A 17626-nucleotide genomic window follows, 5' to 3' on the forward strand; every position below is an offset into this window, starting at 1 on the left:
GAGAGGTTTTGAGGCAGATAGAAGCTTTTGGAAAAAAAATATCGATAAAAATCCAAGATGGCTACCGCCAGTAAAATTGCAACAAAAATGGCCTGCGAGAGCTTTCCTGAAACACTTGAAACTCAGAAAAGGGTGTTTTAGAGGAGGGGAAACCTAAACCTAATGCTAGAAACCCTCGGTTCTATCCTTTTATGATTCCCCTCCCCCCCTGATTTTCCCCATAGAGAATGGGAGTACTCATTGTGGCTTCTCTGGTGCCTGTCTATCAGCTTGTAACAACCTGCCTGCAGGGAAAGGATTTCTACCTCAAAAATTGCTAGAAACAAATCCACCACTGGAAGTCTTCAGGTAAGGAGAGCTCTGACAGAGGACCCCGACCCCTGAAAATCCACGCAGTGTGTTGGGTGGAGATGATATGCAGCTGGCTTCCTGATAACCAAAGGTTTGTTACACAGGGGCCCCACAGCCTGCACTCAAGCCTCACGAGAGCAAGCTCCCAGGGGTACAGAACCCGAGCTTTTGATGGATTAAAAAGCAGGCTGGCTCCACAAGTACTACAAGGGATTAGCCTATGAGAAGCAGCCCACCCTCATGGGTCTGCATCCTTTTGCTAGTGGAGTAACCTCAAGAAGGAGACCTCTGGGCACCAAAGCCATGCAGAAAAAAAGAACCAACGGACAAAAATTCCCTAAAATAATAAAAAGAAATAGAGCAGATCAGAACACACCTTCTCAGTTCGCTTGAAGAAAAAACTGAAGACAGCTATTTTACACTGGTAAAGGGGAAGAGTTGAAAGATACGAGTGGCAAAGTTAGTCTGCAAAGTTTGCGACTAAAGGAGAACAACAACAATTTCAGGACAAAATCCTATGTCTTTGCAATAGAATGAAGAAGTAGGTGGTGTGTCCTTTTAATTGAACTAACAGTACATTTGTGACTAACATTCCAGAGCTCTCTTAAGGCAGTGCAGAATAAACTAAGAATGCAAACTGATTTGTTCATTATAGCAAAATTGTTCATTTTCAGGTGTAATGAGATACAAAAAGGATGAAAGGGTTTGAGAGAAAGCTGATAAACAATCCAATACAATTTAAAGCTGCTCTCATTATACATTTTGCATTCCAAAAGACTTAAAAATTAAAATGTTTGAAACAAAAACACAAAAGGACTCTAGACATTGCTTTTCTCACTCATTACAAGTCTCTTACAAACAGAACAAGTTAGCAAATCAGTGCCTACACTCACAAAGGGATGCTCAAAACTTAACACTGGTGCTAAAGGCGATGACCAGCACTGCCATTCATATACTCTAAATGTTCAGAGGGTACTAGTTCAGGAAACAGTGCTAGTGCCCTCTGTGGCTGCAAAGTATTAAAATGTAGATGCAAATTAGGTCACTAGCTATTCCTTTCCCATGCTCAGAGAAACAGTGCACAAAAAAAACCCATGCCCTAACAGAGGAAATTTACTGCCAGCTTGGAGCTGGAGTGTTTTGAAGACTGCAGCTCTTGCAATGATTGGTGGCTCCTGCCTGGGCCATTGCTCCTGCTACTACAAGGTTGCCCAGAAACAGAATCTTCCCAGTGCCCCAGTTTCACTATCGCTAACTTCTTAACTTATCTTTATAAATCTCTGGCTAAAAGGTCCATTCAATGCTTCCGCCTCTCAAAATCTATTGGCACCTTTTTCAGCTTAAACATAAGTCTTCCAAGTGAATAAAATTGGAACACATATTTAAAGGAGCAGAACACAGGTACAAATGTGTGTTTCACCTTCACATTTTCCTGCAGCCTGTGCACAACTCTTGTGCACAAGCACCAGGCATGTTCCCCCCCTTTAACTCCCTAATGCTCAACGCTAACAGTGTGCATATAATTTTGCATGCTATTAGTGCTGACCAATGGAAAATTATTTAGCTGTGTTTTTCTGGCTGTATTTCCCAATGCAGTTCTGTACAATGCTGAAGTTTTCAGCATTGGCCTGTCATTGCATCTAAATGTTTATATTATAGCAGGTAGCCTTACCTGGACTGAGCCAAGAATGTCTTTCAAAGGAACCTCATAGAACTCATCCTTTCCAAAAAATAAAAGCAGCTCAAAGAGACTCCTAATAAGAACACAAAGCAGAAGATAGTGAAACAGAAATAAAATTAAAACTCTAAGTTCCCAACTCTGAAAATATGAAATCAAACTCAGGTCCACCATTTAACAGTGCAGAGCAAAATACAGTCCTTAACCCTTTCAGGACCAAGAGACATATTTGTCCCATAACTTTAAAATCCTATAAATTTTGATTGGGATAGTCTACAGTTCTAAATTTGATATGTACGGATTCCATATGATACTGCCTTTATGTAAACAAACTGGTTCCGACATTCATTCATTAGCGTCGTTGCCAGATTGACGAGAAGATTCACTTGCCACACTGTCCATTAGCCAGAAGTGTGATTTTTTAAATAAAAATAATGATATTTCACAAAAAAAAATCAATTTTTTGGCATCTGCAAGCCCTTTTTACCATAAAAATGTTGTCAAAACCACAAAAATTGGCCTACGATCCTTATGGTCCTGAAAGGGTTAAGCAAATGGAAATTGATGTATAGTAGATTGGGAAAGATTCTCAGAAGATTGTTTGTGAGGAGCTAGCTATATTAAAAATAGATAAAGCGATGGGGCCTGATGGGATACATCCGAGGGTGCTCTAGGAACTCAAGAGGTTCTGGCAGCTCTGTTGTCTCATCTTTTCAATGATTCCTTAAGAGTCTAGTGTGGTACCGGATGACTGGAGAAGCGCTGATGTGGTCCCTCTGCATAAGAGCAGAAGTAAGGAGGGGGTTGAGAATTACAGGCCAGTTAGTCTGACCTTGGTAGTGAGTAAACTAATGAAAATGCCTCAAGTGGAGGATAGTGAGATTTCTAGAATAGAATGGACTGCAGGACCAGAGGCAGGTCTTTCAGACGAATCTGATCGATTTCTTTGACTAGGTGACAAACAGTTGGATATGGGAGGGGTGCTAGATGTAGTGTACTTGGACTTTAGCAAAGCTTGTCACACTGCATCACATAGGCGACTGATAAATAAACTGAATGCATGCGGTATGGACCCTAAAGTGACAAACTGGGTTAAAAACTGGTTAAGTGGAAGAAGACAAAGGGTAGTGGTAAATGGAGTTTGCTTGGAGGAAAAGGATGTTGTTAGGGGAGTGTTGCAGGAAACTGTCCTTGGGCTCTATTTAACATCTTTGTAAGGGATATTGCAGAAGGATAGTCTGGCAAAGTTTGTTTGTTTTTTGTGGAAGATATTAAGCTCTGTAATAGGGTAGACACCCCAGAGGGTGTGGATAACATGAGGCAGGATCTGGTGAAGCTTGAAAAATGGTCCGGTAATTAGCAACTAAGATTTAAAAACAAAAAAATGCAGGGTCATGCACTTGGGCTGAAAAAAAAATCCCAGAGAATAGTATAGTATAGGACGCAAATAACTTATGTGCAAGAAAGAAAAGCAAGACTTGGAGGTGAGTGTGTCTGATGATCTCAGGGTGGCAAAACAGGTAGAAAAGGCGACGGTCAAAGTCAGGAAGATGCTTGGGTTCATAAGGAGAGGAATGGCTAGAAGAAAAAGAGAAGTGATAATGCCATAGTACATGGTTGAGTCACATTATTATGATCACCTGTTAATATCCAGAATAACCACCTCTAGTAGCACGGACGGCAGCCAGACATCGTGTGAGTGACTCAATAAGTTGCTGGATGGTTGCTAGAGGTTATCTGGAACCATGCAGACTGCAGTGCGTCTGACAGTTGCCGACAGGTGCACGGTGGTAGATCCAATTGTCAAACATGTCGATCAAGGCGGTCCCAAACATGGTCTACTGGGTTAAGGTCTAAGGAATTCGGAGACCAGGGAAGTAACTAGAAGTCTTGGTCATGCTCTGCGAACCACTCCTGTTGAAAGATCCCATCGGCCTTAGGGAAGACCGTCAACATGTACAGGTGTACTTGATCGGCAAGGATGGAGAGATACTCATATTGGTTGAGAGCAACCTCTAGAGGTATCAAGGAACCCAGAACATACCAAGAAAACATTCCCCAGACCATAACGCTGATACCACCAGCTTGTGTATGTCCAGCTGTGGTTTCTGGGTGTTTGTTCACGGCATTTTCATGTCAGATATGCCAACGTCCATCCATTCGATGGAACTCAAAATGTGACTCATCATGGAAGGCAACTCTCTGCCATTTGTTCATTAGCTGTGCGTCCCTGACGTCAGAGGAAGGCGATGGTCATTATAATGTGACTCGACCATGTATAAGTCTCTCATGAGGCCCCATTTGGAAAACTGTGTACAGTTTTGGAGACCACACCTTCAAAAAGATAACAGAATGGAATCGGTCCAGAGAGCTACTACAAAATTGGTTAGTGGCCTTTGTTATAAACTGTATGGGGACAGAACAAAGATGGGAGAGAGGGAACATGCTAGAGACATTTAAATATCTCCGGGGTTGAAGGAGAGAGCACAGGATGACATTAAGAGGTGATAGGCTCAGAAGTAATGTAAGAAAATACTTCTTTACAGAAAGAGTGGTAGAGTGGAATAGTCTCTCAGTGGAGGCAGTGGAGACAAAGACTGTATCTGAATTCAAGATAGCGTGGGACAGGCATGTGGGATCTCTTAGAGAGAAGAGGAGATAGTGGAGGCTGTGGAGGAGCCGGCTGGATGGGCCATTCAGCTTTTATTTGCCATCATGTGTCTATGTTTCAATCCAAAGCATCATTCTAGCAGGTTAACTTTACAATAGTGGGCAAATTTCCCAAAGACATCTGCCAATTACAAGAGCTACAGAAAGCATCTGAATGCATATGGAGATCAATAGCATAAAAATAAATATCGAAAATTAAGGACTTAGTTTGACAGCAGGGCTTATCTTTTTTCTTAATTGCTCTATTTAATTTCCTTGAAGTCTGTGAATATTGAACTCTCACAATAGTAGTACATGGACAGTTTCTGATAATGGAAGTAGTTAAGTGTTATGAATGGTCACTGTAGAAAGTGGCACACCACTAAATTTCTCTCTTTTGAGTTACTGAAAATGTAACCTGCAGAATCTACAAGCTGAGTTTAATTTATTGATGGCCTTGATAATCAACTATGGCAGAGACTTTATTTCCTTAAGCAGTGATGTCATAAGTAAGGCGATTACAGAAAATTATTCAGTCATATAGCGAGTCAAGATAGCTAATCAAGCACATCTCAATAGACATTTGTTGAATACAGGAATTTTGCCCATGCAGAAAAGTTTTTTAATTAACAAAAATTTGTGATATCTTAAAAAAAAAAAAAAAGTCACATTTAGAACAGTGAAAGATTCAAGACTTTATTTCAATAACCTGCTTTACCCAAATACAATTATATATATATATATATATTTTTTAAAACCTAAATTATGTAGAGTTAATTGAAAACTATGGGCCTCTTTTACAAAGCCGCACTAGCAGCTGCCCTGCGCTAATGGTCCCGAAGCCCATAGAGATTTAAAAGGCTTCGGGGCTGTTGCTGCGTGGCTTTTTAAAAGAGGCAGTATGTACAATGTAAACATTACCAAGAAAGAAAGCTACTTATTTTTGGCATTTTACAAAGATGCTCCTTGCACAAACCCTAATGATGGCAATACTGCTAAACTCACACAAGAATTGGAAAAATGTACTTTGTACTTACAAAGCTAGTCTACTCAAAACATATTGTACGTGCTCACATTCAGCAGGGAATGATACGCTGGCAGATGTAAAGCAACAGAGAGCAGTTTGAAGCACTTGTAGCTGGGGTAAAGGAACCTGCCATCTTCCAGTATAGTCTTCAACCAGCTAAGAAAAAAGAAAAAAAAAAATACTCTCAATTACAAAGCTATAGCATGTGTACTTTTTAAAATTAATAATACTGTATTTTGTTTTCTTTTTGTGTGTCTCATCTCCAAAGAACTAAAGATGCAAGGAAAAAGATGAAGAGATATTACTCATCACTTAAGTTCCCATACACTAAATGGGGAAGTTATCAAGCTGTGCTATGGATTTAAGCCGCATTATATGCCTCTTAATGCAACTTAAAGGGCCTAAAAGCAGCTTGTTTTAATATAGTATTTAACTTGCTGTGGATTCCATAGTAATGAGATGCAAAATATCCTCTTTAGCAGTGGTCTTCACTAATTTTTAAGTGGGGACTGTTTTGGGTCCAGAAGGGCTGAAGGAGAGCCAACATATATCTTCCTATAAGGGACATGAAATTGACCAATGCATGTAAACACCTACAGAACACCTGCCCTCAGTCACACATGCACAACACAGCTAGTTCCTCTTCAAATACAGAATACCACAAGTAATCAGAAACTAAAAGTACCAACACAGACAAACAGAACCCTAAGGAGCGTAGTGACTCAGAAGCATGCCTCTGTATAGCACACTCCCGCCTGGATTACAGCCAAACAAAGGAGGCCAACTGACAAGGAATAATTTTACCACCACCTCCCTTTTCCCTTGTGTAGCTGCAGTGGGTGCATCAGTGATGTAGCCATGGATGGACACAGGCCCACCCCTAAACGGTGCATCTCTGATGTGGCTGGCGGTGCCAGCTGAAGACTCCCGACATCTTTTCCTTCCCCTGCAAGCATTCCGGCAACTCTGAGCTCCACTCCTAACCCCTTCCATATCTTTTCAACTGTGCAGTGCTTTGTCAGCAGCAACTCATACCCACTGCTCACAAGGGTCCAGAGCCTACCCTTTGACATAGCTGTCTGTTTCTTCATTACTGGTATCAGGTCAGAGGGAAGGCTCTGAACCAATGCAAGCAAAAGGTATGAATCACTGCTGACAAAGCACTGAAAGGTTGAAAAGGTATAAAGGGTAGAAGGGGAATTCAGAGATGATTGGTCATCACCTGTGGCTCTTTTACTAAGCTACATTAGGCATGCCTAACATAGCAAAAAAATGGATTATTATAGATGTGAATGTGTGCATGCTAAGTACGCACTAAATAATTTTTTTTTTTTTTTGAGGGGGCAAGTAATGGGCAAAGAATGGGTTCTCTTGCACTAATCAGGTACTGCATCTACATTATTGCATGATACCTGGTTAGCACACGGATAACTCAGGAGCTCTTACCACCTATGAACTAGATGTCAAATGTTCCAGTGTTAAATTTAAGACATGGCTGCATGCCAATGGAGAAAGGTGAATACTAGGAAAGTTAAAGGCAGATTTTTTTTTTTTTTTACATGAATTATTTTTGAAATCTTCAATTTTAATACAGAGGGTATAATTATCCTTCATAAAAGCTGATCTTTGCTGAAAATCAGATTTTACTTTTATTTCAAGCAAATCTACATGAGATTTAGGCCTCTTTTACGAAAACTGTGATAGCAGTTTCTAGCACAGGGAGCCGCGCTGCTCCTGACGCTCATAGAGTTCCTATGAGTGTCAGGAGCAGCACGGGCCATTCAGCGCGGCTCTCTGTGCTAGAAACTGCTATCGCAGTTTCATAAAAGAGGGGGGTTAATGTTTCAAATCCTGATTCCAGGAGTTTAGTCTCGATGTAAATTAGTTGTGCTTCTGCAGTCAAGAGAGGAAATCTGTATACTGTAAAGTATTACCAAGCTCTTCTACAGCTAACCAAATTGGTTCTAATGAAACTGTAGTAAGTCTCTGAAGTAAGAAAAAGTAGAATTGAAGGAATTACCCTTGACACAGTTCCACCTTTTACTAGCTCCAGAGCATGCTGAGTATAATTCTTAATGGAAGAGTCTACCATCCATCAACCTGGTCTGATCCACTAAGCCAGTAGCTAATACTACCACCTGCTCTGGCAACATTAATCCAACTATAATATAGGTACTCGTCGACTTACAACTGCAATCGGTTCCAACCGACAGGTCTTAAGTTGATCAAGTCGGCCTATGTTAGATTATGTTTAATGGATTTGAACCAACAGCTCACTCATCCTTTAAATACTGAAGGGTGTGATAGCAACAAGCTACTTTGCGCCCCTTCTAAACTTTGAAAGAAGTTCCCGGACTAGCCGGCAGCACGAGACCAGCTTCCCCGTTCATTCATTTCATTGGCTAGCAGAGCTCATGCATTTGTCTAAAAAGTTTCGTGTCTAGGCGAATGTTCTCACTAGCTGCCGAGCGGGAACACGGCGACAGAAAAGAGGCGACCAGCCGTTGATGCCAGCTTACTCTTGCACTGCGTAGTACTGCTGCATAGCGAGATTTGGGAGTGCTGGAAACTGTCGTAAACGCTTCATAAAGTCGAACAGTCGTAAATTGCATAGGTCGTAAGTCGACGAGTACACGTACTTGTATACATTCATGCAATAGCTGGGTTTGGAGGAGCTTCTCTTTTGCCCAGGCTCAATGAGATCTTATGTGCCAAGGGAGATGCCTCTACACAACCGGCCACAAAGATGCTTCCAGCAACATGCCATCAAATGTCGCAGATAGGAGTAAGCGCTAAACATGGTGATCCATAGGACCAGATAACAGGATTGCAGTAAAGACTACAGCACTTGTTTCGCTGCTACCCTTCCTCTTTCCCATCAAAATAGAGAGAGGGAGATGATGTGGATGTGGAGTTCGCTATCTTACTCTGCCCCCACAAAATAAATTTATTGTGGACATGTTCAAAGTGATGCACATAGGGAATACCAATCCATACTAGAGTTACACAATGCAATGTTCCACCATCCAAGAAAAGGATTTACTGTAGGTGTCAATGTAGATAATACATTGAAACCCTCTGCCAGTGTGCAGCAGTGGTCATGAAAGCACATAGAATATTAGGAACTTCTATTAGGAAATAAATAAAACAGAAAATATCATACAAGTAAATGTGTATTTCACACAAAGTGCCTCTGCACCTTGAGTACAGGCAGTCCATGGATTACGAATGTCCAACTTATGTAGGACTCATACTTACAAACTGGAGTCCTGCTTCTCCCTTTGGTGTTCCAACACACCCCTCTCCTTCCTGCGCCCCAACATGCCCCTTTCTCCCTCCCTCCAGCCATCCTGTGTCCTAAGTTCATGCCTCCCACCCACGGGTGTTTACCTTCTTCTGGCCGGCTCCCTCCTCCTCCTCCCAGCCACACTCGTTTCTATTCACAAAGCCGTGAACATTGGCTCCTACACATGGCTCGCAGCTGACCCGGAAGTCTTCCCTTTTATTTTTCAGTACCAGGGGTGGGGGCAGAAAGTAGACATGTTCTACACTAATATCAGTTTGGCACAGCTACATTATCGTGCAAGCCCTTACCACCTACAACATAGGTGTTGGTAAGTGCTCATTATTGCCAAAATAGAATAAAAATGGCCATTTTCTGGCAGTGCTAAAAGTTGCCTTAGTCCAAGTAAAAGACCTACACTGGGGATAGCACAGACCACATTTTAGTGCTGCTTAGTAAAAAGGCCCATAAGAAGCCCTTTTACTAAAGTTTAGCATACACTAACAGACATCAACCTATGCTAAGTGACCCACAGGTACAAAACTAGATGTGCGGCATTTAGTACACACTAAGCTTTAGTAAAAGGACCCTTAAATAAATAATTTCTTCTTGGCACAAAATGGAAGTAAATGTTCTATCAAAAAGAACTAGTATTTACTTTCAAGTCTTGAGTTTCTGGTAACACCCTAATACTTTAAATACTATGAAATGATTTTACTTCTAAATCATAGTTTTTACCCATCTCATCAAGGAAAACAGAAGGACAAGAAAAAGTTGCAGTGTATTACCATGTTAGAAGTAGAGCCGAAGCCGGCGCGGGCAGCAGGTTGGCAATGCTGCTCATGCTGGTGAAGTTAAAGAGATATAGGGAAGGTGTGCGCGCACGTGGCAGGGAAGAAGCAGTAGTCGCCACCACCCATGGTGCAACCCACTCTCGCTACGCCAATGATTATAGCTATAATTTATGTTTTCACACTCAGCAACGATACATTGATAAGAGACATTTCAATTAATGCAAAAAAAAATCTAGCAGTATTTCATTATATGAACCTTCAACATCTGCACTTTGTGAAAAATAACAAATTTAACATATTCATTAACCCTTTATTTGGCATTGTTGCTCAGAAGCAACATGTGTCTTCTATGGCTCTTATGGGAGAGCTGCATCTTCAAATGCCTGTTTACTTGGCACTGCTACTCTCGTTCAACATCAAGTCACATAAAGCAACCATTTCACCATCTGCCAATTAAAGGGTTAATAGCTAAACACATACACTTTGGTGTAATCATCCACCAATTGCATTCCAAACACTCAAGCATTCAATGTCTTCTTGAGATAGTCAGCAAGGCCCAAGTGCAATGTGAGGGCCTGTTGCAAGGAGTTGAACAGTTTTGCAGGCTTTATCCTATCTCAAGAAGACAGTTGAGGGCCAGACTGTATAAACAGTGACGAGTGGTGCAGTTGTCAATTAAAAAAAAAAAAGTGCCGTTTATAGAATCATGCCTAGCTATGCCAAAACAGACTTGGACGTCCTAATCATAGGCACTTCTCCATTAGGCCAGCTTTTCACTCGACTAATTGCCTAGCACCTATGTCAGATGCCTAACAATGCCTATTCTCCACCTGTAACTATGCCTACTTTTTGGCATCTTTAGGTGTGAGAGAATGCATACATTTATGTATTGCTAGGTGTCCTAAGAATTTGGCACCAAACTCTTAAATTGATTATTGTTTTTTTTGGGGTTTTATTTTTTGATTGATTAACTGAAAACTGTCCTGGTCAATTATCACGCTGATTAAACTGCGATAGTGGTTATTAGCACAGGGAGCTGCGCTGAATGCTCCACGCTGCTCCTGACACTCATAGGAAATCTATGAGCGTCAGGAGCAGCGCGGCTCCCTGCGCTAATAACCGCTACTGTGGTTCAGCAAAAAAAAAAAAAGGAGGGGGGTAAGTCAATTAAAAAATAAAAAAGGTGTTGCTAGACAGCTACAATTAGGGCACCTAATGAGGTGCTATCTAAAGAATTCTCCAGTGAATGCTTGAGTGTTTGGCATACCATTCGTAGATGATCAAAGTGTACGTGTTTAGCTATTAGAGAAGTACGTTAAATTTCTGTTATTATCCACAATAAATTGCAGATATTGAAAGTTCATTTAATAAAATAATGCTTTGAGTGTGAAAACATAAAAGTTATAGTCATAATTCCAAGAAATTTGCTCCATTAAGCAAAAATAATAGCAAATTTTAAGAAAAATGTTGCTTTATATAATCAGTAGTTTTGAACAACCCCAGGATGGGCTTTAAAACTTTTACTTTTTTTTTTAATTTTCTGATCAAATTAATGGGAAAAACTTAAATTCACACAGTTTTTCTGGATAACCCTGCCATAGCTTGGAAAAAGGTCCACTTTGTGAGTAAGGTCTACAGAGTATTCTGGGAAGCTCCTAAAACTCTTGAGCAGCCAAACACTTGCACAGATGTATGCAAACATATTTAGAAATCTTTAAAAGGTTTGAAAGTAAAACTTTAGGCCCAGAAATGAAGAACTACCCTCTGAATTACTGCACTTTTTGTTATAAAATGATCTCTTATAGAATGCTAATGTATACTCGGTGTCAACTACACTATATTATTCTGGTAGTTTGCTCAAACACAAATGTATTTTTAAATAAATAATCTTAAGTACGCTTAGAACGACAACTTTGGCAAGCAGTAAATATTACTACTGTATTGGCTCTTGGATTCAGTTGATGTCAAGTTGTCTTTTACTGGAGAAGAAAATTCAAGGACCCTCAAACCTCCGACATATTGTAGCAACGTTAGTAAACAACTACAGTGAACAATATGAAACAAAGAAAATTAACTTCTTTCACTGACGTTTCCGCCTCAGCTGATCAATGAAACCAATGTGATACAGTGACAGCTTCTTCCACTCCCCCCCCCTAAAAAAAAAAGAAAATAAAGAAACCCTAATTAAATGAACAAAATAGTTATGCACTAACAAGAAAGGGAAAGATTCCTTGCTCCCACTGCACCACGTTCTGTTTGACATTTCCCTGATAGCTGAATAACGCAGCCTGCAACTTTTGTTCCTTACCCCTGGCATAACCCTTACAACAACAGTGAATTTATCCCACACCTACTGGAGATAACAAAACCACAATGGCCAGGAACGCAGAGAACAGAGGCGTCGAACTCTGGCGGCCCCTCAGCCACTTTAGAGGATGTTTTTGAGCGGGCCCGTCCCACCTCCACCAGAACCGGGGCGGCAGAAGAAGAAGGAGCCCAGGCCCCGCGATAACTAACGGAGTTGTACCAGCCGCACACCCACCTGGCAGAAACGGCGGCAATACTCGCGGCTGCCAAGCCCAAGAAGTGCCTCCAGCTCTTCTCCTAGCCGCTCCGATTCCTGGTCGCTTTCATCTTCCGCCATGCTGCTCCAGCCGACCTGCGCGTATCCACTTCTAGCCGCCGCCAGACAGCAGTCGTCCCTACTTCCTGCTCCGCCCCCTCATTTGACCCTACTCCACTGCTATAGGTCTGAAACGCCGTCAATCTAGTACCTGGGCAAGCCAAGTCCCACCGCACTGCCTCCACCGCTTGATTTACCATTGGCCGACTTTGGAGAGAAGAATATTGATTGGAGAATACGCGACACGCTCTGCGCGAGGGGCCACTCTGCCTGATGCATCCTGGGAGATGAGGGCGGAAGTAGAAATAAGGGCGAGCTACTCGTATTCAAATGCCATTAATTAGAGAAATGTGTACGTACCCCTTTAATGCTATGAGCTGACTGTGGGAGGAGACTACAAGCAGTGCACGCATCTCGTTTCGATTTTCTTCCATGGATTTGCAGTATGTTATTCTTTCTAACTGCTTGAACACTGGGACTTGTTGCATCCAAACCTTTCGGAGTCCTGGCTGGGCCGCTGAGGTTCCAAAGATAGCTGAGCAATAAGAGGAATGTCAACTGATAGGCAATGCAAAACATCTCAAAATAGTGTGGCTTTCGTGTAGCACCGTAGCACGGTTTTGTGAAAGAGGGCGTTAGTAATTTCTTTTCCTATTATCTTTTTTACAATATTTTTCCCTCACTTTCATGTAGTTTTCGGTGCTCTAAAATACTCTTTCTTTTCGTTTGTAGGAGTTGCGTAAAGAGAAGAAGTGACCCTTCATTATGCTTAGAAGAGGGGGAGGGGGTGGAGGGAGGAGGGATGACTGGTGAGGGTAGAGAACTCTGCTTCCGTCTCTAATTGCATAGGCTCGGTAACAAAATTCAACAACAGATAAGTACCCTTTTTATTCTAGTAGTTTTACGTGCCTAGTACAAACTTGTTTCAACAAGTACTCGAGACAGCTCCATTACACCATTATACAAATTTTAAAAAGAGCCCAGAAATTAAATTATGGTATACTTGATTCATTCTGTTGTACGAGCACTGTGCTACGAATCATGTGCAATATTTAAAGGATTTTGTTTTTCATGTTCATACGTATTTAAATTTAAGTAGCATTCTTGACCACTTCCTTATTGTATTATATATAGTTTATTCAAATCGGACACTAGGTGCCACTCAGAATTTACAAACTAGCAATTTTTACCCATATGTATTGTGCATTCATGACAGTCTTGTGAGTGGCTGTACCAGTACAGAAGCACTGTGAAGACCTTGTATTCAAATATCATTACTTGAAGAAATACTTATATGTCATAAGAGGATAGTCTTAACTCCCACATGTCAAAAAATGATGTGGATAAATGGCTCAAAGAAGCTATTAATACTTATGCAGATTTTTTCGAAAGTAGTTTCTGACAAGTCATGTGCGCAGACCTAGTTGGCACTAACTTGATGACACCCACTTGTAAATATACTATAGTAAATATAGTAATGCCTCTCGAAAAGAAAGAAAAGTTTAGGACCTGTATCGCCTCATCTTTAGTTTTCCTTTAAAATTTATTTGCTTCTATTAATTTCAGCTCCTCCATATATATGGTGGACTAATTACAACCTGTATTTTTCTAATTATTTCCTGTAATATGAAATATTTTGTATTGATATGCTTTTTTGACTTTTATAGATTGTCAATTGTTAAAATTATAAAGAATTAAATAAATATAAATCCACCTTGAACTGCAAGGTATAGGCGGAATAGAAGTCCCTAATGTAATGTAAATATATTTATTTATTTAATTCTTTATAATTTTAACAAAATATAAATATATATATATATATATATATATATTTATATTTTGTTAAAATTATAAATGAAAGAATGAGGTGCATGGAACGGCTACCAAAGTAGAATGCAGTGTACACCAAAGAGCTATAGAGTAGGAAAGAGGAAAAACATGAGGCTGAAAGAATATACAAAAAGCAAACTTTTTTTTTTTAAGTGGAAAGGAAAGAAGTTACAGAGCAGGAGATTATGAGACTTTAAAAGCACAGACTAAGGAATAATGCTGGTCATTTTACTAAGCTGTGGTACAAAGTGGTCATAGTGTACCCCAACATGGGTTTCTCCCGCATATCAAGGCCTTTATTTCATATATTAATGACCATGCACTAATGTTAGTATTAACATGAGGTCACTAAAAAAATTAGTACATGTAGACTTAGGGCTCCTTTTACGAAGGTGTGCTAGCGTTTTTAGCGCATGCACCAGATTAGCGAGCGCCATAGTGCGCGCTAGCCAAAAAACTACCGCCTAGCGCGTGTGGCATTTTAGCGTTTGCTATTCCGCGCGTTACAGCCCTAATGGGCCTTTGTAAAAGGAGCCCCTAATGCCAGACATTTTGAAGGCAGTAAGGGCTCGTATACTATTTCTGTGCTAATCAGCACGTGCTAATGTAGCTGTACTAAAAGATTAAAGCAGGAATGCCCACTCTATCCCCCCAGACACGCTCCCTCAAAAATGTAAAACTTTTTTATCACGTTGTTAGCACGCACACATTTGGCACTTACACCAGGATGCTTGCGGGTAGAAACATAGAAAGATGATGGCAGAAAAGGGCTACAGACCATCAAGTCTGCCCACTCTTCTGACCCACCCCATCAAGTCTGAGTGTCAATGACCCAGATCCTTAGCTCGACCCCCATAGGTGGTCGAGGATGTCCCGTGATATGCCATTGTAAGCTGTATTCTGGTGCAATGTATCTAGGAGTCCTGACTATAGGTAGTATCCCCCTTCTTGCAAGTTGTGTTGCAGAAAGATGAGATTTACAGTCTTCAACTCTGCCTCCTCCTCCAATGACTGTAGTGCCCCCTTAACTTTTTCCTTCTGCAAGCGAGTTGAGAAGGTGGTGGTCTTATTTTGGGGGGCTTTGTCTGCATCCAGAGGTTTTTCAGTGCTCCAGAGGTTTCCAGTAGCCCTGGACACTGCCTGAGAGAAGATGCAGACTCTGGGAAAGAAGTTTGCAAGCTAGACTTCTCTGGCTAGCCTGCAGTCACACTTTTGGAGCTCAGAGCATGTTCCCTTGATAGCTGGCTCGCAGCCTGATTTATTAGGTGCTTGAGTGCAAGCTATTTGGCTCCCTTGGCAGTCCGGTCGGTCTTTGGCAGGTACTGGATGTGTTTTACACCCTCCTTGTCGTGTGGATCCATGGGGGTTGAGGTCTCAGTCCGACTGGCAATCCAAAGATAGCAGCACATGACTTGTTTTGGCTGAATGAGACAGTGTGTTCTCCACATCCTAGCTCCTGTGATAGCTGAAGCAGGCTAGCACAGACAGACTGAGTACAGGCTATTGAAGCCTATTGGAAAAATGGGGTGTGTGGAGATGTCTAAAATTGCATGTTTCAAGTACTTCTTGTGCTGGATTTAGGGTTACCACCTCCAAAAACGCCTTCCCCAGAATTTTTTGATCTTTTTATTTAGTTTTCCCAGGCTATTTTTGACGGTGACCCGTCAAAAGCGCACAGGACATTGGCGTGCCAACAATTCCACGGAGGACTTGTGTGCCACCTTAAAACAGTTCCTGTTAGTGCTCTGAGGGTGTGTGTATGTGGGGGAGGGAACCTCCCCACTAAACTTACAAGTGTTTGCCCCCTGCTGCTACACTGAAAACTGTCGAATACCCAAAACCCGAAAGAAAATGGTAGTTTCTAGTTTAATGGGGGGGTTTCCCCCACACACACACCCAACATGAGCGTGAACACTTGTAAGTTTACTGGAGGGGTTCCCCCCCAACCCTCCCCCCCACCTCACAGTGCTAACAGGAACTCTTTTAAGGTGGCGCGCATAAATCCTGCGCAGGATTGCCGGCATGCCAATGTCCTGTGCACTTTCGATACGGAACTGTTTTTGACATGTCCATCTTGCCATGGTGGCCATCTTTTATTTCCTGACTTTTGTTTAAAGCCTCCATCTGCCTCAAAATCCTTCAATTTTTCAAGAAATCACTTGGGATGAACCCTTCAGGCTTTGATTCTCCTATATCATGCCACATTTGTACTGGAATGTTGGCTGAGGAGCAGCCATGTGCATTGTGCCACAGGAGCCTTGGGCTTGGCATCTCCTTATACCTCCAGGGCTTGGGGATTGCAGATAGCTACTTTGTATGGGGGAAAAAAATCCCCTCCAGAGAGCCTTTGGATAGTGATCAGGCAAAGCCCAGGTGCTTAGACACTACACAGTCCAAGAGAAGACTGTGGGATGTCCTGAGGAGGTCCTCGGAGCCCTCCATTTAGGGCTTTACCTCTGATTTTGTAAGTCTAATGTAAACAGCCTACTTAAATTATCAGGGTTCCCAGGTTCTGGCACACCCTCCAATGTGAATGCTTGGGCAGTGTCCAGAAGCCCAGTCAGATAAGGACTGGGGAGACTGAGACTTTGAATTAGAGAATGATATGGCGGCAAAGTTTGTCCCCTTCTCTTCCCTGTCCCCACAAGTTCTGTCCCCATCCCCACGGGCTCCATCTCTGTCCCCGCAAACTCTGTTCTCATTTGCAGAAGAACTAAACACTTATGATTTTATATTTAAATATTTTTATAAAAAGGGACAATATTCTGTACAACTGTTTATAGATCACAAATAGAGCCTTCCATTTATATCTGGATTTGGTACAACCTTACCAAAGATTCAGTTGCCTATGTTTTTATATCATTTGGGAAGGTAACTGGATTGTCTTTTAGACATGGGTATAGAGGAGAACCTAAACTGTGTAGTGGATGAATAATAAAATAGTCCTCCCCCCTCTTTTTTAATATTTTTACAAAACTGTGGAATTGGTACACAAAGAACATAATCTGAGTTCTTGGCAGAGGTACGGAAAATCAAGGCGTACTCAGTCCTCCAGTCCACACACCCCTGTGGCCTCCAAAAAGTCTCAATGATGCCAGGTCGGTAGCTGTGCCTCTGCAGATAGGAGGGAAATTAATCACCTATTCTGTTACGTCCTTCTGGATTCTATACGCTTGGCATCTCTCCCATCCCTCTGGTCTTCCTTCTCTATTTTCTGCCTCCGTCTAAATTAAATTATTTCTTACTATTTAGTCCTTGGTGTCCCTTTTTTCACTGTGTCTGCTCACAGCTTGCCCCCCTTTCCTTCACCCTTCCACTATCTCAGTAACTTAACTTCTTCCCCCCATCCAGCATACTCCCTTTTTCTTTATCCCCTTTTTCCATCCAGTAT

The 17626-nt window shown here is 41.6% G+C and overlaps 1 protein-coding gene across 2 annotated transcripts in view; it reads right to left on the reverse strand.

The window, feature by feature from the left end:
• Positions 1-12544, reverse strand: part of ZNF654 (zinc finger protein 654) — a 43265-nt gene extending 30721 nt beyond the window's left edge. The window contains exons 1-3 of one of the 2 annotated variants that reach the window (XM_033942510.1): positions 12325-12544; positions 5716-5861; positions 2024-2105 (exon numbers count right to left, since the gene is read on the reverse strand). In XM_033942510.1, the coding sequence (XP_033798401.1) occupies positions 2024-2105; positions 5716-5861; positions 12325-12426 (330 nt within the window). In that variant the 5' untranslated portion in view covers positions 12427-12544. Of the gene's footprint in view, positions 1-2023; positions 2106-5715; positions 5862-12324 lie in introns of those variants that run through there. The other variant, XM_033942511.1, reaches the window with a different exon arrangement.
• Between the last annotated feature and the right edge of the window lie 5082 nt (positions 12545-17626).

This window comes from Geotrypetes seraphini, chromosome 4, assembly GCF_902459505.1.
Source record: "Geotrypetes seraphini chromosome 4, aGeoSer1.1, whole genome shotgun sequence".
Taxonomy (NCBI): domain Eukaryota; kingdom Metazoa; phylum Chordata; class Amphibia; order Gymnophiona; family Dermophiidae; genus Geotrypetes; species Geotrypetes seraphini.